This window comes from Rhinopithecus roxellana, chromosome 16, assembly GCF_007565055.1.
Source record: "Rhinopithecus roxellana isolate Shanxi Qingling chromosome 16, ASM756505v1, whole genome shotgun sequence".
NCBI lineage: Eukaryota > Metazoa > Chordata > Mammalia > Primates > Cercopithecidae > Rhinopithecus > Rhinopithecus roxellana.
Window position 1 is genome coordinate 23,200,689 of NC_044564.1, and position 22,777 is coordinate 23,223,465.

A 22,777-nucleotide genomic window follows, 5' to 3' on the forward strand; every position below is an offset into this window, starting at 1 on the left:
CCCTACCCCAGGTCTCCCACACCCTCCTTCTAGAGTGCAGTGGCGTGATCTCGGCTCACTGCAACCTCCACCTCCCAGGTTCAAGCAATTCTCATGCCTCAACTTTCTGAGTCACTGGGACTACAGGTGCATACCATGCTGGCTAGTTTTTGTATTTTTAGTAGAGATGGGGTTTCACCATGTTGACCAGGCTGGTCTCGAACTCCTGGCCTCAAGTGATCCTCCCGCCTTGGCCTCCCAAAGTGCTGGGATTACACTCGAGCCACTGTACCAGTGAGCTACACTCATGTCTGTCCCCTACCCACTTGTTTATTCTTTTCTTTTTTTTTTTTTTTTGAGACGGAGTCTCGCTCTGTCACCCAGGCTGGAGTGCTATGGCCGGATCTCAGCTCACTGCAAGCTCCGCCTCCCGGGTTCACGCCATTCTCCTGTCTCAGCCTCCCAGGTAGCTGGGACTACAGGCGCCGCCACGTCACCCGGCTAGTTTTTTGTATTTTTTAGTAGAGACGGGGTTTCACCGTGTTAGCCAGGATGGTCTCGATCTCCTGACCTCGTGATCCGCCCGTCTCGGCCTCCCAAAGTGCTGGGATTACAGGCTTGAGCCACCGCGCCCGGCCCCCACTTGTTTATTCTTTAGCATTTGACCACCCTCCCTCTTTCTCCAGTCACTAGTGGCCTCTTAATTGCCACATTCAGTGGCCACTTCTTGGCCTTCGTCCTCTTCAAACATTTCCAAAGCATCTGACTCTGTTAACAACCCTCTCTTTGAAATTCTTTCTTCTGCCAGGCACGGTGGCTTATGCCTGTAATCCCAGCACTTTGCGAGGTTGAGGCAGGTGCATTATAAGGTCAGGAGTTCGAGACCAGCCTGGCCAACATGGCGAAACCCCATCTCTACTAAAAATACAAAAATTAGCGGGGCATAGTGGTGCGCGCCTGTAGTCCCAGCTGCTTGGGAGGCTAAGGCAGGAGAATCGCTAGAACCCAGGAGGCGGAGGTGGCAGTGAGCCAAGATGGCGCCACTGCACTCCAGCCTGGGCAACAAAGCGAGACTCCATCTCAAAAAAAGAAAAAAAAAATTATTTTTTCCCTTGGCCTAGATACTGGCTTCTCTCTTGTTTCTCGAACATTATTGAATCACCTTTAACCTAGTAAATGTAGAGGCCTTCCCAGGGTTGTACAAATAGCCTTCTTTCTCTCTTCTCTTCTTTGGCAAGTTTAACCACTTTCATTATTATTCTGTAAGAAGCAGACATCCAGTTCTGAGTTGAGTTATTTTCAACTGCCTGTTTGACATCACCACCTAGACACAGTGCCTCTGAACCATGACATGGTCCTCCTAATGGTGGGAACACCCTTGCAATCATGAAGATTCCATCTCAGGCATCTTGGACTTCACCATCTTAGCCACTATATCCAGGCTATTGCCATGTTCCTTCATTCTTCCTCCCTGGTGCCCTGTCCGCACTCTGGTTCACACTTCCATACTCTACTGCACTTTGGCTGTGGCACCAGCTTTCTCCCTGGTCTCCCTGATTCTGGTCCCTGCCACTCTCCTCTCTCCCTAGTCATCTTTCTGATTTCTTTTTTTTTTTTTTTTTTTTGAGGCGGAGTCTCGCTCTGTCGCCCGGACTGGAGTGCAGTGGCCGGATCTCAGCTCACTGCAAGCTCCGCCTCCCGGGTTCATGCCATTCTCCTGCCTCAGCCTCCCGAGTAGCTGGGACTACAGGCACCCGCCACCTCGCCCGGCTAGTTTTTGTATTTTTAGTAGAGACGGGGTTTCACCGTGTTAGCCAGGATGGTCTCGATCTCCTGACCTTGTGATCTGCCCGTCTCGGCCTCCCAAAGTGCTGGGATTACAGGCTTGAGCCACCGCGCCCGGCCCATCTTTCTGATTTCTAAATTCATCTTTCTAAGGTTCTGTTTTCACCTTTACTTGAAGATGTCCAAGTTGGAACTCTTGACTTTCTGCCTCCCATACCTGGTCCTTTCCTGGTCTTCCGCCATCACAGTAAATGGCACCTTATAGTAACTCGGTTCCTAAAGCCAGAAACCCAGCTTCAATATATTAGACTTCTCTCTTTCTCTCATTCCCTACATCTAAGTTTTGTTAGTGCCCCTTCCAAATACAGCTCATTTTCTCTTTTTATCTCCCACCACTACCACACTGTCCAAACCGTCATCAGTCCTTAATTGGATTTATACAGTAGTCTCTATCCAATCACCGTGCTTCAACACTTGCCCCCTCCTTTGTACACATTAGCCAGAATTATGTTTTTAAAATAGAAATTAGAGCTGGACATGGTGGGTGATGCCTGTAAAATCCCAGCGCTTTGGGAGACTGAGATGGGAGGATCACTTCAGTGAGTTCAAGACTAGTCTGGACAACATAGCAAGATACTGTCTCTACAAAAAAATTTAAAGATTAGCTAGGCAAGGTGGCCCACGACTGTCCCAGCTACTCATGAGTCTGGAGGCAGGAGGATCCCTCACGCCCAGGGGTTCAAGGCTACAGTGAACTATGATCACTCCAGGGCACTCCAGCCTGGGTGACGGAGCAAGACCCTGTCTTAAATATATATTAGATTATGTCACTTCACTACTTAAAACCCATCAGTGATGACCCTGCTTGCTTCTCCAATCTCATCCTACTCTCCTCCTTTTTGCGCCCCATCCCCCTGCCCTGTCAGTTCTGAGAACATGCCAGGCTCTCACCTGTTGCAGGCTCTTCCACTCACTTTTCTCCAGCTTTTTGAACATTGTGCTCCTTCCAGTTCCTCAGGCTTCAGCTTCAGTGTCACCTCCTCAGAGGGCCCTTCCCTGACCACCTATCTGAAACAGTTCTCATCAAGCACTCTTTTTAAATTCTCTCATAATCCAAATCACAGTCCTCAGTTTTACTGCTTGTTTACTTATTACCTGTGTCCAAAACCAGAATGTAAGCTCCGTGAGAACAAGGAGCATCCCTAGCCCTTTGCATAGAATCTGCCACCTAGCTTTTCTTTAATAAATGTTTACAGATTGAACCCATACCTCAAAATATTTTATGACTTTCACATATTATGTAAAATTCCAAGTTCCTCAGTGTGATATTCAAGGCCCCAATAACCTTTTCTTCACCATTCCTATATTCCAGAACATTCCTTGATACTTTCCCACTTGACATCTTGGTTGTTCATGTCCTACCATGTACCTAAAATGCCCTCCTATCATCTTTTATGCATATCTTTTACGGCCCAGCTCTGCCTCTCACCCCTTCAAGGGTTCTCTCTATTTTGGGAATGAAAACCCAGCCAAAAGCCACTTTTGTAATTACTTTTGTGATTTCAAACAAACTCCGCAGTTGCTTCAGTCAGAAATGATAACCAGCTGCCTTCTGTTACATTCACTGTGATGTGTGAATGTCTGCACCAAGTCACATGCACACAGAGTTCTACACTGTCTCATCGTCTCAGCCACTGTAAAATCTTTCTTCTTGTTCTGCCCCCACAGGTTTTCTGTTCCCCAGAGCCACCTGCCAAGACCTCTACCCCAGAAGACTTCATCCGAATGACCAAGGGTATCACCATGGCAACAGCCAAGGCTGTTGCCGCTGGCAATTCCTGTCGCCAAGAAGATGTCATTGCCACAGCCAATCTGAGCCGCCGTGCTATTGCAGATATGCTTCGGGCTTGCAAGGTAGAAATCCTTGAGGCATTTCCGTGAGGCAGCTTTGGGGCAGAACATAGTGGGAAAGAAACTGTAGGGATCTGGGATCCTAAAACTAACATATTACTCTGGGGACAGGAAGCAGCTTACCACCCGGAAGTAGCCCCTGATGTGCGGCTTCGAGCCCTGCACTATGGCCGGGAGTGTGCCAATGGCTACCTGGAACTGCTGGACCATGTGCTGCTGGTAAGGGAGGGCGTAGCTTGCTCCTCATACCAGCCTCTGAATACACAGGCCTCTTCCTGCAGGCCTCACACCCTGCTCTCCGTTTTGCTCAGATCTCCTCCCTGCCCCACCTTCTGTTTCCCAAATCTGTTCTCCTTTCCAAGTCTCCCTTTCTCCCAGGCCCCATCCTTCTTATCATCTTTGGTTCTCCCAGTCACCTCTTCCTCTTCCTCTTTTTTCTCCTCCCTTCCCACCTGATCACCCCCTTCTCTACCTTCGTCATCTTTTCTTTCATCTCATCATTCTCCTTGCTCCTTGCAGCCGGTGAGTGACACAGCCCCACTGTCTCCATCATGTGTGAGGTGTGATGCATGATGTGTGCTTGGATAGGCAGCGTGGTGTTTGAGGGCTGTGGTGTGGAGTGCTCTAAGGATAGGGGTGAGGAGGCCGTGGTCTGCCCTATTTCATAGATCAGGGTAGACCCTAAGATGTGATGCTCTTTGTCCCCTGCCCGCTTCTTGCCCAGACCCTGCAGAAGCCAAGCCCAGAACTGAAGCAGCAGTTGACAGGACATTCAAAGCGTGTGGCTGGTTCCGTCACTGAGCTCATCCAGGCTGCTGAAGCCATGAAGGGTGAGGGGTGACCAGGGACAGGGATGGATGGAAAACCCTTATCATGGTGTGATCTCTGCTTCCTGGCTGGATAGCTCTTTGCTAGCCTCTGCCCATAGTCCCCACAGGTGCCAGGGCCTGATGACTAACCATGCTCTCTGGTGCTTTTGACCTCTCCACTCTGCCTTAGTCTCTTTCCTCTTCCCTCATCCCACTAGGAACAGAATGGGTGGACCCAGAGGACCCCACAGTCATTGCTGAGAATGAGCTCCTGGGAGCTGCAGCCGCCATTGAGGCTGCAGCTAAAAAGCTAGAGCAGCTGAAGCCCCGGGCCAAACCCAAGGTCAGTCCTGCTCCCTTCCTTTTCCACCCTCACCATGGCAGAGTGTCCCCACCTTCAGCCCCATCTCTGACTTCACATCTCTCTCTGCAACCTTTGCCTATTGCAGGAGGCAGATGAGTCCTTGAACTTTGAGGAGCAGATACTAGAAGCTGCCAAGTCCATTGCAGCAGCCACCAGTGCACTGGTAAAGGCTGCGTCGGCTGCCCAGAGAGAACTAGTGGCCCAAGGGAAGGTGAGTGCTTAAATACCCACAAGAATGGGGACGGGTCAGCACTTTGATGTCCACACCCACATCCATAGCCAACGAGTCTTTTAAGTGAGGAAAATGCAGGTCTAAGCAGGTTCTTCTCCTTCCTGCAGGTGGGTGCCATTCCAGCCAATGCACTGGACGATGGACAGTGGTCCCAGGGCCTCATTTCTGCTGTAAGTGTGCAATACCCGCTAGGTCTCTTTCAGTTTGAGAGACTTGAAAAGGCTAGAGTGGGGATGGACCAGGGCAAGGGACATATTTTTAAGCAAACTCTCCCTGCTTTAGGCCCGGATGGTGGCTGCGGCCACCAACAATCTGTGTGAGGCAGCCAATGCAGCTGTGCAAGGCCACGCTAGCCAGGAGAAGCTCATCTCATCAGCCAAGCAGGTAGCTGCCTCCACAGCCCAGCTCCTTGTGGCCTGCAAGGTCAAGGCTGACCAGGACTCGGAGGCAATGAAACGACTTCAGGTGAGAACCCTGACCCATCCCATTGTCCCTTGGGCTATACTGCTTCAAACTGTCACTCCCGAGATGTATGTTTCTATGAGAGAATTGAGGGACTGTCTCAACTGGGACCCTACCTGAGTTCTCAACTTAGGCCACTTTCTCTCTGCCCAGGCTGCTGGCAACGCAGTGAAGCGAGCCTCAGATAACCTGGTGAAAGCAGCACAAAAGGCTGCAGCCTTCGAAGAGCAGGAGAATGAGACAGTGGTGGTGAAAGAGAAGATGGTCGGCGGCATTGCCCAGGTGAGCTTCACCCCAGACACTGAGGGATGCTGTCAGGAGGGCAGTCACGTTATCTGCACTGGTCCCAACTTCCCTATGCCCCTGCTGTACATCCTCACTGAACTCAGTCCCTGATCTCCACCCTCAGATCATCGCAGCACAGGAAGAGATGCTTCGGAAGGAACGAGAGCTAGAAGAGGCACGGAAGAAACTGGCCCAGATCCGGCAGCAGCAGTACAAGTTCCTGCCTTCAGAGCTTCGAGATGAGCACTAGAGAAGCCGCTTCTATTTAACGCAGACCCAGCCCAGAGACTGTGCCTGCCACTACCAAAGCCTTCTGGGCTGTCAGGGCCCAATCTGCCCAACCCCAGCACTCCCCAAAGTGCCTGCCAAACCCCAGGGCCTGGCCCCGCCCAATCCCGCAGCACATCCCCTGTCCCCTCCCTAACCCCAAGTGCCTTCATGCCCTAGGGCCCCCCAAGTGCCTGCCCCTCCCCAGAGTATTAACGCTCCAAAAGTATTATTAACGCTGCTGTACCTCGATCTGAACCTGCCAGGGCCCCAGCCCACTTCACCCTGCCAGCAGCTTCCAGCCAGTCCCCACAGCCTCATCAGCTCTCTTCATCGTTTTTTGATACTACCTTCCCCCACCCCCAGCTACCCATGGGGGCTGCAGAGTTGTAAGCCCCAAACAGGTCATGTTCCAATAAAAATGATTCTACCTACAACCTCTGCCTGGCTTCAAGGGAGACAGAAGATTTCTCCCAGGGCAGTAGGGGAGAGAGTGGTGGGGTTGAGTTCTGTCACCCTCCTTGATCTGGCTTGAAATGGGAGAGAAGACTGGCAGTCTGCCCCTGAGGTCCCTTCCTCCTTGCACCTGGACCCCTAAAGTTATCCATTGGGGAAGCTGTGCCTGAGAAGTCATACTCCTGTTATCCTCACCTCACTGGCCAGCACCTAAGCCTCACAAAGTGTCATTCTGCTCCTGCTGAGACAGCAGCTACTACAGCTCCTTGTGGCTACCAGGACATTCTGTTCTTCATGACTACTCAGGGTATGTCAACAAATCCAGTCCTTGACCAAATTCAAATTTTCAAAACAAGCTTTGCTAAAAATAATAAGCCTGTAAGTGTCTGAGCCTAAGAGAACTGTGGCCACAAAATTGATTGAAGCCATTAGCAAACAAAAAAATCCCAACTTGAGGCTGCCTCGGGTAGGCGCCACTCTTGATTGGGCTGGGGCACTCCTGCCTAGAGAATCACTAAAAGGGAAAAGCTTGACCCAGGTGTGAGAATTTATTGTTAGAGGGGCAGAGCTCCCCTAGTGGTCAGGCAGGTGCTAGCAACCCTGTTCCAGCCGCCCTGCTGATCTGGTGGGTCAGTGGAAGGAGGCAGTCCGGAAGATGGATGCTGTGTGCTTCCACGTCCTCATCCACCCACTCTGCCCACAATGCATGGACTCACTGACAGTCGTCTTAGGTTGGCCTCTATTTTCATGAATGATTCTTTAGTCAACACTACTGCCCAGTACATTATTTCCTCAAGTAGAACACAAACACCACCTATCTGCTACTAACACCTTCTGCTCCCACCACATTAGGGAAAGTTTGAAGTAGGTGGAATGTAGCTGGTACAGTGGCTCGAGCCTCTAATCCCAGCTACTTAAAAGGCTGAGGCAGGAGGACTGCTTGAGACCAGGAGTTCAAGGCTGCAGTGAGCTATGATGGTGCCACTGTGTGCCGGCCTGGGTGACGGAGTGAGAGCCCTTCTCTAAGAAATAAAGTAGATGAAACTCTAGGACAGCCCATTAGAGATGGTGCCAACTTCCTACCGTCACTCCTATCACCTGTGATTCATTCATTTAATATTTACTAAGCCATGCTTGTGCTAAGCACTGGAAAATTTAGATGTATTATCACTTCTCTGACGCAGAGGACTGGCAACTCCAGTACATACTGCAGGGGCTCCCTAATCCTAGATTCAATGTCATAGTATGAGTTGAGGGCCTTGGAGATCAAATCCCTTCTACAACCTCCCTGACAAGTGGTAGTCCAGACTCTGAACTCCAGCTATGAGCCCAGGACAGCTGCTTACTCCTGTTACCATTTCCTTGTCATGTCCTCAGGAACTGGGACCAATCACGTACTTCTCACTAGTGATAACTTGGGAGCCGTCTGGGGAGAGGCTTTAAAACCCATTAGACCAGCAACTCTTCAAATGTGGTCCTCAGACCCCTAGGGTTCCCTAAGACCTTTTCAGGGGTCCATAGGTCAAAATTATTTTCATAACAATACCAAGACATTATTTTTCTTTTTTTTTTTTTTTTTTTTTTTTGGAGACGGAGTCTTGCTCTGTCACCCAGGCTGGAGTACAGTGGCCGGATCTCAGCTCACTGCAAGCTCCGCCTCCCGGGTTTACGCCATTCTCCTGCCTCAGCCTCCGGAGTAGCTGGGACTACAGGCGCCCGCCACCTCGCCCGGCTAGTTTTTTGTATTTTTTAGTAGAGACGGGGTTTCAGTAGAGACGGGGTTTCACCATGTTAGCCAGGATGGTCTCAATCTCCTGACCTCGTGATCCGCCCATCTCGGCCTCCCAAAGTGCTGGGATTATAGGCTTGAGCCACCGCGCCCGGCCGACATTATTTTTCTTAACTGGGGATGGTAGCGCACACGTGTAATCCCAGCTACTCGGTAGGCTGAGGCACCAGAATTGCTTGAACCTGGGACACAGAGTTGCAGTGAGCCGAGAACACGCCACTGCACTCCAGCCTGGGCAACAGAGCAAGACTCAAAAAAAATGTACTTGATGAAGTAAAAAAAAAAAATTTTTTTTTTTTTTTTTGAGACGGAGTCTCGGTCTGTAGCCCAGGCTGGAGTGTAGTGGCATGATCTCGGCTCACTGCAACCTCCACCTCCTGGGTCCCCGTTCAAGAAATTCTGCCTTAGCCTCCTGAGAAGCTGGGATTACAGGCACATGCCACCATGCCCAGCTAATTTTTGTATTTTTAGTAGAGACGGGGTTTCACCATGTTGGCCAGACTGGTCTTAAACTCCTGACCTCGTGATCTGCCTGCCTCAGCCTCCCAAAGTGCTGGGATTACAGGCGTGAGCCACCACGCCCAGCCTAAATGTATTAATTTAATTAAACCTTAATCCTGCAGGAAAAGTCTTTTCAACTTTCTGTCTGATAAAGTGGGAAGTAAGTATGCGTAAGGCATTTTGCATACCAAGGTATGATGGTTTTCAGGAGGAAATAACTTAGACCATTCTTTGAGTTCTGAGCTGAACTAGCCGCTTGTTTGTGGAATGCCACGTTTACTCAAAAGAATGACCGACAAACTGGTTATCAGACTTAGGTAGCTGGCAGAACTTTTATAAAAAGGAACAAAGTGAATCTGTCACTTCAGGGAAAAATCTGACAGTGTTTGTTGCCAATGATACAGTTCAGGCTTTCAAGTGAAAAATCGAATTTTGGAACACTTGTATTTGCTACATGAGCTTCACAGCTTTCCAAAATTTAAAACTTAAAGACTTTACTGTTCTCCAATATAATACTATGAAGAAAAACAAAGACTTTACTGTTGAAACCTATTGTGATTTTTTATTTAATTTTATTTATTTATTTATTTGAGACAGAGTCTTACTCTGTTGCCCAGGCTGGAATGCAGTGGTATAATCTCAGCTCACTGCAACCTCCACCTCCTGGGTTCAAGCAATTCTCCTGCCTCAGCCTCCTGAGTAGCTGGGACTACAGGTGCCCACCATCACACTCAGCTAAGTTTTTGTATTTTTAGTAGAGACAGGGTTTTGCCATGTTGCCCAGGCTGGTCTCGAACTCCTGAGCTCAGGAAATCCACCCACCTCGGCCTCCTAAAGTGCTGGGATTAAAGGCATGAGCCACCGCGCCTGGCCTGAAACCTATTGTGATTTTTAAAATAATGTATAATGAAACATTAATATTTGGAAGATTTGCATAGCTCAGTGAATCAATTATTTTCCATATGACCAATGCACGATGTTACAAAATCATGCATGGGTAAAAGATCCGATGAAGGTGCAGTTCAGAAAAACGGATTTTTTTTTTTTTTTTTGAGACAGAGTCTTGCTCTGTCACCCAGGCTGGAGTGCAGTGGTGCAATCTCGGCTCACTGCAACCTTCGCCTCGCAGGTTCAAGTGATTCCCCTGCCTCAGCCTCCCGAGTAGCTGGGATTACAGGCGTGTGCCACCACCACACCCGACTAATTTTTTTTTTTTTTTTTTTTTTTTGAGACGGAGTCTCGCTCTGTCGCCCCGGCTGGAGTGCAGTGGCCGGATCTCAGCTCACTGCAAGCTCCGCCTCCCGGGTTTACGCCATTCTCCTGCCTCAGCCTCCCAAGTAGCTGGGACTACAGGCGCCAGCCACCTCGCCCGGCTAGCTTTTTTTGTATTTTTTAGTAGAGACAGGGTTTCACCGTGTTAGCCAGGATGGTCTCGAACTCCTGACCTCGTGATCCGCCCGTCTCGGCCTCCCAAAGTGCTGGGATTACAGGCTTGAGCCACCGTGCCCGGCCCCGACTAATTTTTGTAGGTTTAGTAGAGACAGGGTTTCACCATGTTGGCCAGGGTGGTCTCAAACTCCTGACCTCAGGTGATCCACCCACCTTGGCCTCCCAAAGTACTGGGATTACAGGCGTGAGCCGCCGCACTTGGCCAAAACAATGGATTTTAGTTTAACAGTACAAAAAGGTCATTGATATCGTTTCAGGTTCTACATTGCAACTGCCCCTTAAGAAAATGCCAATTATCAGCCAGGCACAGTGGCTAGGCAACATAGTGGGACTCCATCTCTATTTTAAAAAATAAAATAAAAGGCCAGGTATGATGGTGCACATGTGTAGTCCCAGCTACTGGAGGAGACTGAGGCGGAGAGAACACTTGAGCCCAGAAGGTCAAGGCTGCAGTGAGCCAAGCTGTGATTGTGTCACTGCACTACAGCCTGGGTGATAGAGCCAGACCTTGTCTCAAAAAAATCATAAATAGGCCAGGCCTGGCATGGTGGCTCGCACCTGTAATCCCAGCACTTTGGGAGGCCAAGGCAGGCAGATTACTTGAGTTCAGGAGTTCGAGACCAGCCTAGCTAACACAGTGAAACCCCAACTCTACTAAAAATATAAAAAATTATCTGGGCATGGTGGCTGGCGGCTGTAGTCCCAGTTACTCGGGAGGCTGAGGCAGAAGAATGGTGTGAACCTGGGAGGCGGAGGTTGCAGTGAGCCGAGATTGTGTCACTGCACTCCAGCCTGGGCGACAGAGCGAGACTCCGTCTCAAAAAAACAAAACAAACAAACAAAATTACAACAGTTAGCTGGGTGTGGTGGCTTATGCCTGTAGTCCCAGCTACTCGGGAGGCTGAGGCAGGAGAATCACTTGAACCTCGGAGGCGGAGGTTGCAGTGAGCTGAGATCGCCCCGCCGCACTCCAGCCTGGGTGACAGCACAAGACTCTGTCTCAAAAAAATAAAAAACAAATAATAATCATAATAATAAATAGACCAGGCTTGGTGGTCTATTTATTATTCCCAGCACTTTGGGAGGCCAAGTCAGATGGATCACTTGAGGTTAGGAGTTGAAGACCAGCCTGGCCAACATGGTGAAAGCCCGTCTCTATTAAAAATACAAAAATTAGTTAGGCATGGTGGTTCATGCCTGTAGTCCCAGCTACTCAGGAGGCTGAGATAGGAGAATTGCTTGAACCTGGGAGGCGGAGGTTGCAGTGAGCCAAGATCGCACCACTGCACTCCAGCCTGGGTGACCAAGCGAGACTCTGTCTCAAAGTAAATAAAATAAATAAATAAATAAATAAATCTTTCCAACTGTTTACCTGTTGTGAGACCGGATTTTCTTCATATGTCTCAGTAACCAACATATAGCAACAGATCAAATATGAAGGAGATATTGAGAATCCAGCTGTCCCCTTGGAAGCCAGAGAGTAAAGAGATTTGTAAAAATGTAAAATAATTTCCATACTCTCATTCATTCGGGGAATGGGAATACAGTTACCTTTCATTTAGAACATTATGTTAAAATGGTTAATGTGTAATGAGTTTATTTTTGTTATTTTTAACGAATTGATACATATTTAAAAGTTTTCTCAAGTTTCATTTTAATATGGCAACTATTGGTAGATATAACCCACTTCAACAAAAAAGCTGTTTGGGGGTCTTCAATGATTTTTAAGAGTGTGAAGGGTTCTAAGACCAAAAGACCCACACCATATTAGTGTATTTGAAATGTACCCAGAACCTGGTACATAAAAAACTCATCTGGCAAATGTTTATGAAGTGCCAACTCTATGCCTGGTGCTGTGCTAGGCCTTGGGGATTCAGAATTGAGAACAATCGTTTCTGTTGAGGACTCACAGACCGGCGGAGGCGCCAAACCGGTATAAGAACTGTTATACCATGGGACTAGGATGAGGGTGAGAGCCCGCACCAAGGACACGCACCTATTAGGTGAGGCAGTGGGAAGAGAAGTGGCCAGGGAAGGCTTCCCAGAAAAGCTGACATTTGATCTGAGTCTTAAAGGCCGCTAGGAATCAGCCAAGGGGAAGGGCATTTTAGGGAGAGGGAACAGAATGCATAAACTGTGGAAGCTTTAAGAAAAGTATGGCTATTTCCAGCTCGTGCACGTAGCTCATTACGAATGCAGCATGAGGTACAAGTCTGAATACTGGGGGTGAGGTTGGGCATGGAAGGAGATGAGGCCAGAGAGGCAGGCAAGAGCCAAAACAACGGGGCTTCTATACCATATTAAGAAATGTGGATTGTTTTTTTCTCCTCAAAACAGGCAGGGTGCCCGCACGCCTGTAATCCCAGCTACTCAGGAGGCCGAGTCGGGAGGATCACTTGAGCCCATAAATTCAAGACCAGCCTGGGCAATCTAGCAAGCTCCCGTCTCAAAAAAGGTGGGGGGACAGGGATTAGGGAGGGGTTTGGAGGATTTTAGATAATATTCGCATTAACTTTTAAAAAGATATTTGACAACAATGTCATGGGACAGTCGAATCAAAGAATGAATGGAGGAACCAGAAGTAAAACTACAAAACACTTAGACTGGAGAATGCATAAGGAGCGGCCAGAGGCCAGCCCAGACCGACCCGAGGAGGAACCTCATTGGTAGAAGCAGCCTCTCCAGGATTAGGTGGATGTGAGACGCGAAGGGCAGGGGAAACCCAGTGGTCCAGCATAGGCTACTGGTGGATGAGGGGTCTTCCACGGAGTTAGAGGAACACTGCGAGGTCAGGCCAGGGTTGCTCTCCGTGCGGCTAGCAGGCAGCTAAACAGATCTGAATGCATTTCCACGCCTCCTCCCTACCGCCCCGGCCCGCGGCCTCGGGTTCCCACGGTCCCCAGTCCACTGCAAAATCCAAGCTTCCCGCCCCTCTACGACTGGAGGGTAGGGGCGAGGCTAGCAGCTCCCTCCCGGCTTCCTCCGCTGGTTTTCTCCTCCCCTTCCCCCTCCTCTGGGCGGCTCTCCACTTCCTCTCCCCCCACCCCCACCCCAGGGAAAAACGAAAACAAACACCCTTGCGCCCCGCACCTCCGACTCCCGGACCCCACGACCCGGCTCCGGAACTGCTTTGGCGGCCTGGGTCGGAGAAGGCACCTCGCCCTGGACCCCCTACGCCCCGCAGCTCAGTGACTCTTCGCCTCGCCCTCCGCATTCCCCGCCCCAGCCCGACTCCGCCTCCCAATGGGGAAACATCCCAAAAAAGGGCAGAAAAGAAATTTCAGCATAAAGTTGGCCCACTGGGAAAGAGGGGAGCGTCCGCGGGGAGTGGGGGAAGAGAGGGAGGGCGCGCGGAGGGGAGTGGGGCCAGGCGAGCCGGGGGCGGGGAGCGGAGGGGTTCGGGACGCGTCCGGGTGGTAGCGGGGGCGGGGAACGCGCGGTGACCAGCCCGGGCAACCGCGTGGAAAATATGCGGGGCACGTGGGGGGCTGGGCGGGGAGCTGGGTCCTGAGTCGCCGGGCGCTCGCAGGGCGGGCCTGGCTCCAGGGACGGGGGCTGGGAGGGGAGGCGAGGGGATGAGAGGTCAGGCCGGTTCTGGGGGCAGCAAGCCCGGCCACACTCCGCACCGCGACCGGGGCTCTGGGCTCGCCTCCTGCCTCAGTTTCCCCAAGCCCCCGATGAGACTCCGCTATTACCACCACGTCGATAACGCAAACTTAGGGGGACTCGGTAAACTGAGGCACTCAAATTGTCGAGGAGCTCCGCCTCCCAAGAGACATTTAATCCGGGGGGATTTGCAGGAAACTTCTAAATTAAGGGTAGCGGCTGCTGCAGCTGAGGGGGGGCACGCCGGTCGCTGCGCCCGGGCAGCTGCCTTGAGCTCACGCCCCGAAATAGCCCCAGGGGCCCCAGCCGCAGCTGCCACTGGGTCCGGCTGTCACTCAGAGGAAGCACGGAGCCCCCAGCCCAAGGGTCCCCTCCCCTCCGCAGCGCCGGAGTTTTTCCAACCGACCGTCTGCTACATTTTCCTCCGACGGCTGGCGGGGAAGAGGGGAATGGGGGCGGGACCCCAAGGGAGGCGGTCCCCAGTGGGTGGGCGAAGGGGGCGGGCGCGCCCCCCGGCCGGGCAGTGCTTCTGCCCCTACAAGGTTTGGGCCGAAGTGGGGGAGGGTCCTGGTTGCCGGCCCCGCCCGGTCCCTCCCCGGCTTTTAGGCGCCCGCGCGGCCGGGACGTCCCAGCCTCGCTTGGCCCTCCTCGCCTTCCACCCGTGCACCCAGTCCGCTCAGCCAGCCCAGTCCGTCCGGTCCTCACCGCCTGCCGGCCTGCCCACCCCCCACCGCAGCCATGGACGCCATCAAGAAGAAGATGCAGATGCTGAAGCTGGACAAGGAGAACGCCATCGACCGCGCCGAGCAGGCCGAAGCTGACAAGAAGCAAGCTGAGGACCGTTGCAAGCAGGTTAGGGCCGGGCCCAATGCAGCCTGCTCTCCCCGCCGCCGAGGGCAGGGGTGGGCCGCTGCCATGGGTCCCCCAGCCCCGGGCCTGCCCGCCAGGGCTCTCTCCCACCAGTGAGCGGGCTGGGCCTTCACATTACCCTCAGGGCCTTCGTCAGAGCCGCTTATCTCCCCTACCCATAGCCTAGGGAAGCCCCAGGACCCTGATTTCCACTCCGGCCCTTGCAGAGCGTGGTTGGTCCTGCTCCTTGGAGCTTGAAGTTTTTTCTCTGTACCCCCAACAAGTCCCACCAGCACCCTTGACTGGACTGCCCCTCTTCTGTTATTCTGCTTCCATCTCAGTAGCCTCCAAATCTTAGTAGCGCCCCTACACACACCGCGTCTCCATTCTGGGCCTGGGCCCCCTCCCAGCCTGGCTGACCAAGTCCCCTCTGTCCCAGCTGGAGGAGGAGCAGCAGGCCCTCCAGAAGAAGCTGAAGGGGACAGAGGATGAGGTGGAAAAGTATTCTGAATCCGTGAAGGAGGCCCAGGAGAAACTGGAGCAGGCCGAGAAGAAGGCCACTGATGTGAGTGTGGACTTGGGGGACAATGGGAGGAGTTAGGGCACAAGGGAGGGGCCCCCCCAGGTATGGGAATAAGGGGATTAGGGGCACCTTATCCCCTTATGTCCCCAGCACCAGGAAAGAAGTGGTTTCATCTCAGTAACCAGGGTTAGGGTAACCTTACACAAGTAATTCAAGACAGTGGATAAATCAAAACCACCTACCACTCCCCGCAGAGGACTTAGCCCTGTAATTCTGTTTGGTTCCAGCTTTTAGAATGTACAATGATCAAGCAGTGAGTCATTGTGGGGGTGGAAGGTATAAGAATTTACCATCTACCTCAATTAATCCTCCAGCTGAAATTGGAGAGGAGACTGCAGCCATTTGGGGGTGGGGGGATGTGGGTGTGAGGTACTAGCAGGCAGGAGGAGGGAGAGGGATCCAGAGATGAGGCCTCACTTGAGTTACAACCCTAAGGGGCCATTAGAAATTCCCTGGCCTTGACCTCTGGCTTCAGCAGCCCTGCTGTGCCCTGGGGCCCCCGGCAGCTCAGGTTCTAAGGGCTCCTCATTTACCCTCATTAAGCTGTCAGCCTAGAGACCACGCCAGGCCACAATGCAGAGGGACAGGGCCACAGATGCCAAAGCAGCTACCTGGACAGGTTATTTACCCTGAGATTTCTCTGCCCACCCACAACCCCAACCAGACTTCACTTCCTGCCATTCCCAACCCCCTCCTTAAGGTAGGAGAATGGCCATATGGCTTTGGACATGGTAGTTTCCCCATTCTCTGCCTCAGTTTCCCCATCTTCCTTCCACCCAGGATTGTTTTAAGATGAACCTATGGTTGGATTAACATAAAGCATGGTCTGAACATCAGAGATGACATTGCTGTTTGTGTCAACTGCTCATGTTCCCAGCCCCCCAGGGTTGGGCTTCTGTAACCTCCAGCCTCCAGTTTTGGTTATCCACCAGTCCTGGCACTTGGGAGGGAGCTGACCTGCAGCTGCTAGCACAGACGACCCTGGGCATCTGACACTCTATAAATAACCAAGGCCCAGTGCAGCTGGAGGCAGGATTGGAAACCCAAGGAGCTGGTTGGGGCTGGAGGGGCGGGGGCGACAGGGACAGAGCTGGGGAGGCAGAGCCACGGCACCAGGAGCAGATAGGAAAGACTGCCCAAGCTTATTGGTGACCTTGAACACAGCACTCAACTTACATGGTGCCTCAGTTTCTCCCTCTTTCTTGCTTCCCATTTTTCTAATGGGGACAGTAGTGCCTGTCCTGTGGCTAGAGAGCAGCCCCCGTAACTGGGAAGAGCTTGAGGGGCAGGAAATGGCACATATCAGTCCCATGATGAGGACCTCAGGACTTCCCAAACTTTCCAGTCTTTTGTCGCTCCACCGTCATGAAGAGTTTTTCTTTTACAGTCTCACCTCTCTCTAGGGTAGTCCTCCAATGTTCCCCACAGTGATTCTTCCCAACCCCCAGTGCTGTCCCCAGAATCCTTCCACACTGAGTCATCCGGCCCTATGCCCATGATGGGCCCTTGTCACTCTAGGTGGCCAAGCTCCAGGTGCCTTCAGCACCTGGAAGACAAGCTACCATCTACTCTCTATATATGGTGGTGTTTCTCCTGCCCTACAGTCCTACCAAGGACCTGCTTCCTATGCTCTGTCCAAGTGCTGCCCCCAGCCCCTCCCTCCACCTCCTTCCCCTACACAGGTCCTCTCTCCTCTCCACTCTGAAATCTCAGGGTCTCTGTGTCCTTGTTTTTGACAGAGAAAGGGGATACTCTAATATGTTTTTTTTTTTTTTTTTGGGATAATCTAATATGTATGGAATGTGGACCCTGTGCAGGCAATGTATTCAGTGCTTTCTGCATGTTATTTTACGATTTCCCAAACTTGGTTTATCATCAGAATCACTAGGGGGCTTTAAAAAAAAGAGAAGATTCCCAAGCCCCCACCCTACACATCCCAATTCAGTGAATGTAGCATGGAGTAAGAGAACCTGTTTAGTGTGATGGGCCTCACTGGGGGTCCTGTTGATTAATTGAATATCAAAAACACTGGATTATCTCAGAACAGCCTTAAGAAGAAGGAACTATTATTGTTAACTCCAACTTGTGAAGGAGGAAACTGAGGCTTAGAGAGGCTAAATAAGTTGCCCACAGTTACACAAGTGTTGAGTGACTGAGCTGTGGCTCAAAGACAAGTCTGACTCAGAGCCAATGCTCTTAACACCAGGCTGCACTGCTCCTCTCATTTTCCTTTATTGGCACTCACCTTGCTCTGCCCTTTTTCTCAGTGTTTGACCAGTTTTTATGAATTTTTTCCAAAACCTCTATGGTTTTGCCTCCTACTGCAAGCCCAGGGGCTGAGTAGACATCTCTCACACTGCCCCTGCATTGCCCCCAGCTCTCTGCTGGCCTTGGCAGGGAGCCCCTTGCTACAGCCACGGGTATCCCTTATAGGCCTGCTCTTGGGCTTCTTGCTGGGAGTCTGCCTTGCAGCTGATAACAGATGACATCACTGAGCTTGATTCTTTTTTTTTTTCTTTTTTGAGATGGGATCTTGCTATGTTGCCCAGGCTGGGCTCCTAGGGTCAAGCTGAACTCCCGCCTTAGCCTCCAGAGTAGCTGGGATGACAGGCGTGCACCACCATGCCCAGCATCACTGAGCTTGATTCTGTGACGGGCTGTTCCTTAGCAGCAGTGACGTCTGGTTGGCCTGATTCTTTCCCCATCCCCTTACCTGGGCCAGGCTTTGCTGTGTAGGAATCAGAGCTGCATCAGACCTGGTCCCAGCGCTTGAAGTGCTCTCACAGGGAATAGGAGGACTCATGTGCAGGTAGCCTTCGGGAAACTGCACGGTGCAGGAGAGGCCCTGCAGCAGGGGAGCAGAGCTCGTCAAGCAAGGAATGCAGGGTTTTTTTGTTTTGTTTTTTTGAGATGGAGTTTCGTTCTTTTTACCCAGGCTGGAGTGCAGTGGCATGACCTCAGCTCACTGCAACTCTTTCCGCCTCCTGGATTCAAGTGATTCTTGTGCCTCAGCCTCCCAAGTAGCTGGGATTACAGGTGCCCACCACCATGCCTGGCTAATTTTTTATTTTTAAAAGACAGGGTTTCACCATGTTGGCCAGGCGGCTCTCAAACTCCTGACCTCAGGTGATCCACCTGCCTCGGCCTCCCAGAGTGTGGGGATTACAGGCGTAAGCCACCATCCCCGGCCTGAATGCACATTTTTACTGGAGCAGAGTCTGGGCAGAAGATGATTGGTTGGGAAAAAATTACATAGAATGTCTAGAAACCAGGAAGCCTCAGTTCTTTCTGAGAAGAATCTTGCCATCCTCTGGAGCCTCTCTGATCCTTATCCAAGGCTAACAAGGCTTTTTTGACACCTGACCTCTGACCCACAGGCTGAGGCAGATGTGGCCTCTCTGAACCGCCGCATTCAGCTGGTTGAGGAGGAGCTGGACCGGGCCCAGGAGCGCCTGGCTACAGCCCTGCAGAAGCTGGAGGAGGCCGAGAAGGCGGCTGATGAGAGCGAGAGGTGGTCGGGGCCTCGGAGAGGACGGTCCGGGAAGGAGGAGGGAGCCTGTCTCTGCTGGTCCTGACCCCACGCTCACCCTCTCCCTGTCTTTCAGAGGAATGAAGGTCATCGAAAACCGGGCCATGAAGGACGAGGAGAAGATGGAGCTGCAGGAGATGCAGCTGAAGGAGGCCAAGCACATCGCTGAGGATTCAGACCGCAAATACGAAGAGGTGACACCCTTGCCCCTCTGCCTGCTCACTGCCCAGCCTGCAACATGCCCAGTTCTTCTCCACTGATCTACCCTCTCTTTCTCACTTCCCTCAGGTGGCCAGGAAGCTGGTGATCCTGGAAGGAGAGCTGGAGCGCTCAGAGGAGAGAGCTGAGGTGGCTGAGAGGTAAAGATACCCGGGGGTGGCAAGTGGGCCCATTGGCCCTGGGGCCTTCCACATGGTGGGGAGGTAGCGTCCTAGGCTTGGGGCTGTAGGGACAGGCCCTGTTCTCTGACCCCTGCCCGCTGCCCCTAGCCGAGCCAGACAGCTGGAGGAGGAACTTCGAACCATGGACCAGGCCCTCAAGTCCCTGATGGCCTCAGAGGAGGAGGTAGCAACCCCTCTGAACCTTTCTGGGCAATGGCACCTTCTCTCAGCTCACCTTCCCTCCGTCTCAGCACCGCAGACTGCTCTTTCTCAGCTGCTGGGGATCAGGAAGGGCCTGGGGCTTCTGAGCCCTGCCTGCTGTCACTCTCACAACTTTGCTCTTCTCTTCTCTCCTCCACCCATCCCCCGCTGTGCCATCTCCACTGTCTGGCTTCGCTGTGCCCTCACACCCCGCCCCCCCCGCCACACACCCCCTGCAGTAAATGTGGGGACCTAGAGGAGGAGCTGAAAATTGTTACCAACAACTTGAAATCCCTGGAGGCCCAGGCGGACAAGGTAGAGGGGAGCAGAGGGGCAGTGAGGATGGGGTCCCACAGGGGAGGGAGGTGAGGGGCCCAAGGCAGGGAGGGGCTGGGTGTTCAACAGAGGCAAGATGGCCAGGAGCCTACGGGGTACAATGGAGAAATGAAGGATCTGTGGTGGTGCTGTACTGATGGCGTGTGTGTGTCCCCAAAAGTATTCCACCAAAGAAGATAAATATGAAGAGGAGATCAAACTGTTGGAGGAGAAGCTGAAGGAGGTGAGAGTCCTCTTCCAGTTCCCAGTCTCCCCTCAAGCCACCCTAGTCCTTGCCAGAGACAGCCTGTGGCAGGACACTTGAGGGTTGGGATGGGCAAGAAGCTTGACTCAGGCAGTGGTCTGTGGCAAGGCCTAATTCTTTGCCATTTCTCCCACCCTGCCTTTACCCCCAGGCTGAGACCCGAGCAGAGTTTGCTGAGAGGTCTGTGGCAAAGTTGGAGAAAACCATCGATGACCTAGAAGGTAAAAGAAGCCTTTATAAGTAGGTCCACACCTGCCGTGATTATCAGTCTGTCCCGTACCTTCTCATCCCATTTTATTTGCTACCAGTAAACTAGGATTGGACCACCTAGGACCCTACCAACTCCCCAACTCTGTGGGCCATGTCTACAATTCAAGTAATTGTAGCTGCCCATGGCACAACAACTCCAGTGCTTCTCAAACTTCAGCATGCATGAGAATCACTGGGAGATTTTTAAAAACAGATTCCTTGGCTCTGCCCCGAAGAGATTGCTGACTTTGGGCCGGAGGATTTACATTTCTAGCTAGTTCTCTGGTACTGCCGATGCTGCTGGTCCTCATGCCACACTCTGAGTGGACCCATATAGACAATTGCGTCCCCAAGTGTAACGCAGTAGAGTTCTAGCTCAGAGACTGGCTTATTAACTAGAGAGCTATTGGACTGAACATCTAGGTCTGCATGACAACACTCATAGAAAACACTATTTTAAGCTAGATTTGGCAAAAGCAAACATCCAGATACTTGTGAGTCTGTGGCTATTTCTATTGTGAACGGTGTTGTGGCTAAAGTTGCCTTTCCTTTTTATTCTGTGATAACCCTTTCACTTTCCCACTTCTTTCGCTTCCAGCCTTCTCAGGCAAGCTGCAGTTTTACCTCCAGCTTTAGGAGGTTTGCCCTTTCTGGCTCCAGCACCCTCCCTCTCCCTGCAAAGCAAGCACTTCTGCTTGTCGAGAGCACTGTGCCCACAGCTCCCTGGGGAGACAGGAGCTTCTGTGGGTTGAGCCAATTTGGGGTACAGAGAAGGACAGAAAAGAGATGGGGTAGAGATGGGGAGAAGGAGTTCCCGACAGCTCTCCAACCTGTTCCCTGGCCTCCCTCTCTCACTCTGTCTTTGTGCACCTCTGATTCTGTTTTTCTTTCCATTGCCCTCTCTCCTTCCTTTCCTCTTTCCCTCCACTCCCTTTCCCACACTCCCACCTGTTCCCCTCCCTGGACCCCCCAGATGAAGTCTATGCCCAGAAGATGAAGTACAAGGCCATTAGCGAGGAACTGGACAACGCACTCAATGATATCACCTCCCTCTGAGCCCCACGCCAGCGTGGCCACCTCAGCCCTCTTCTCTCCTCTCCTTTCTGTTCTCTCTATGGGGAGGGGAGCAGGCAGGAGGAGCAGAAATTGCCAACATTGCACAGCCAGGCTGGGAGCAGCCTAGGGAGAGCCCCTATCATGCCCACCACCCACTCTGGCACTGGCTTCATCCCTTACCTGTCCCCTCCACCCCCCTTTGCTGCTTAATAAACTCTGAACTTGGTCTCCATGCTGTTTTCCTGCCCTCCAGAGAGCACCTCTATCGCCACCACAGAGCACTGGTTCACTCCTGACACCCTGACTCTTACTGACACCCCCAGCCCCTGCACTGAGCCCACCCACAAAACACCATGGCCCACGCTGAAACCCCTCTGCACAGACACTCCCTGGCTGTCGCTCTCTGACTCACCGCTGCATGTGGGCACGTGTAGCCCCATCAAACCATGACCCCCTCTGGTGCCAATCACTGACCTCAGAGCACTTAGCTGGGGTTCCAGGATCAAACAGAGTGACTGGAAAGGAAGTAGCGTGGTGAGGTGCAGGACAGGGGCAAGAAGGTTGCAAAAGGTCTGGAATGGAGCTTGGAAAAAATGTTGGATATCAGCAACATGGGGCTTTCACTGCAGTGGCAGGTCTGTTTTCTACCTCAAGTCTCTCTGTCTGGCCCTTCCTTTCCTGGCGCAGTCTTTGTCTTACCTTCTGTCTCCAATTTTCTTAAACCTTCTAAAGAGGAGGATAAAGTAATTTATGACTCAGGCCTCCTCACCCCACCTCCATGACCCTAAGGCCTTGAGTGAGGCATCCACGTCCGTCCTGTTGCCCTCATCCTGGTCAGTCCATCCGTTTGTCCCTGCCATGGGGCCCTGAAGTCCCTGAATGCATGTGTCTTCCTGTGTTTCCTGACCCACTCAATGTCTATATGTCACCTTCCCCTGGCCCTGCCCCCCCACGTATCCCCCTTGTGTCTCCCTCCTTCCTCACCTGCTGCTTCCCCTCACAGAGACCTTGGCCAGTGCCAAGGAGGAGAACGTCGAGATTCACCAGACCTTGGACCAGACCCTGCTGGAACTCAACAACCTGTGAGGGCCAGCCCCACCCCCAGCCAGGCTGTGGTTGCCGCCCCAACCCAATAAAACTGATGTTACCAGCTTCTCAAGGCCCTTTAAGCCTTTCTTTGGTGTTGGCAATGGAGTTTGAAGGACCCCTGAATGAGCAGGGCCTGGGTTCTTGCTCTGCATTGGGACTTCCTTTTCAGGGGAAACTGGGATGGGGGGCCTGGGCTCATTGAGGAGGGGCTGTGAACAGGCTGTGTGAAGCAGAAAGTCTGACAGAACTGGGGAACATCGTAGGCCTTGTACCCTATAGGCAGAGAAGCTGCCATCCATAGCACCGCCCTGTTCCAGCAGCCAGCTGGGCCAGACAGCACATCCTGAAGCAAAAACTGCAAGAGGT

The 22,777-nt window shown here is 52.2% G+C and overlaps 2 protein-coding genes across 8 annotated transcripts in view; both read left to right on the forward strand.

The window, feature by feature from the left end:
• TLN1 (talin 1) overlaps positions 1–6,531 on the forward strand; it is a 36,434-nt gene extending 29,903 nt beyond the window's left edge. The window contains exons 49-57 of one of the 2 annotated variants that reach the window (XM_010376243.2): positions 3,493–3,678; positions 3,787–3,894; positions 4,400–4,505; positions 4,703–4,827; positions 4,934–5,059; positions 5,188–5,250; positions 5,363–5,545; positions 5,696–5,824; positions 5,952–6,531. In XM_010376243.2, the coding sequence (XP_010374545.1) occupies positions 3,493–3,678; positions 3,787–3,894; positions 4,400–4,505; positions 4,703–4,827; positions 4,934–5,059; positions 5,188–5,250; positions 5,363–5,545; positions 5,696–5,824; positions 5,952–6,077 (1,152 nt within the window). In that variant the 3' untranslated portion in view covers positions 6,078–6,531. The remainder of the gene's footprint in view (positions 1–3,492; positions 3,679–3,786; positions 3,895–4,399; positions 4,506–4,702; positions 4,828–4,933; positions 5,060–5,187; positions 5,251–5,362; positions 5,546–5,695; positions 5,825–5,951) is intronic. The other variant, XM_030919218.1, reaches the window with a different exon arrangement.
• A 6,791-nt stretch (positions 6,532–13,322) lies between these two features.
• TPM2 (tropomyosin 2) lies at positions 13,323–22,481 on the forward strand. 6 transcript variants are annotated; one of them, XR_749399.2, is made up of 9 exons: positions 13,323–14,747; positions 15,184–15,309; positions 18,705–18,838; positions 18,933–19,050; positions 19,145–19,215; positions 19,345–19,752; positions 19,934–19,996; positions 20,169–20,238; positions 22,326–22,477. XR_749399.2 is itself a non-coding variant. In XM_010376299.2 (9 exons), exons 1-9 carry the CDS (start codon positions 14,634–14,636, stop codon positions 22,406–22,408), a joined length of 855 nt encoding a protein of 284 aa, XP_010374601.1. In that variant the 5' UTR covers positions 13,323–14,633; the 3' UTR covers positions 22,409–22,481. The 6 variants fall into 6 exon arrangements, 4 of the variants coding, with proteins under 4 accessions (XP_010374601.1, XP_010374586.1, XP_010374596.1 ...); XR_749398.2 differs by lacking the exon at positions 22,326–22,477 and adding an exon at positions 21,240–21,554; XM_010376299.2 differs by having other exon boundaries at positions 19,345–19,420; positions 22,326–22,481.
• Positions 22,482–22,777: the final 296 nt, after the last annotated feature.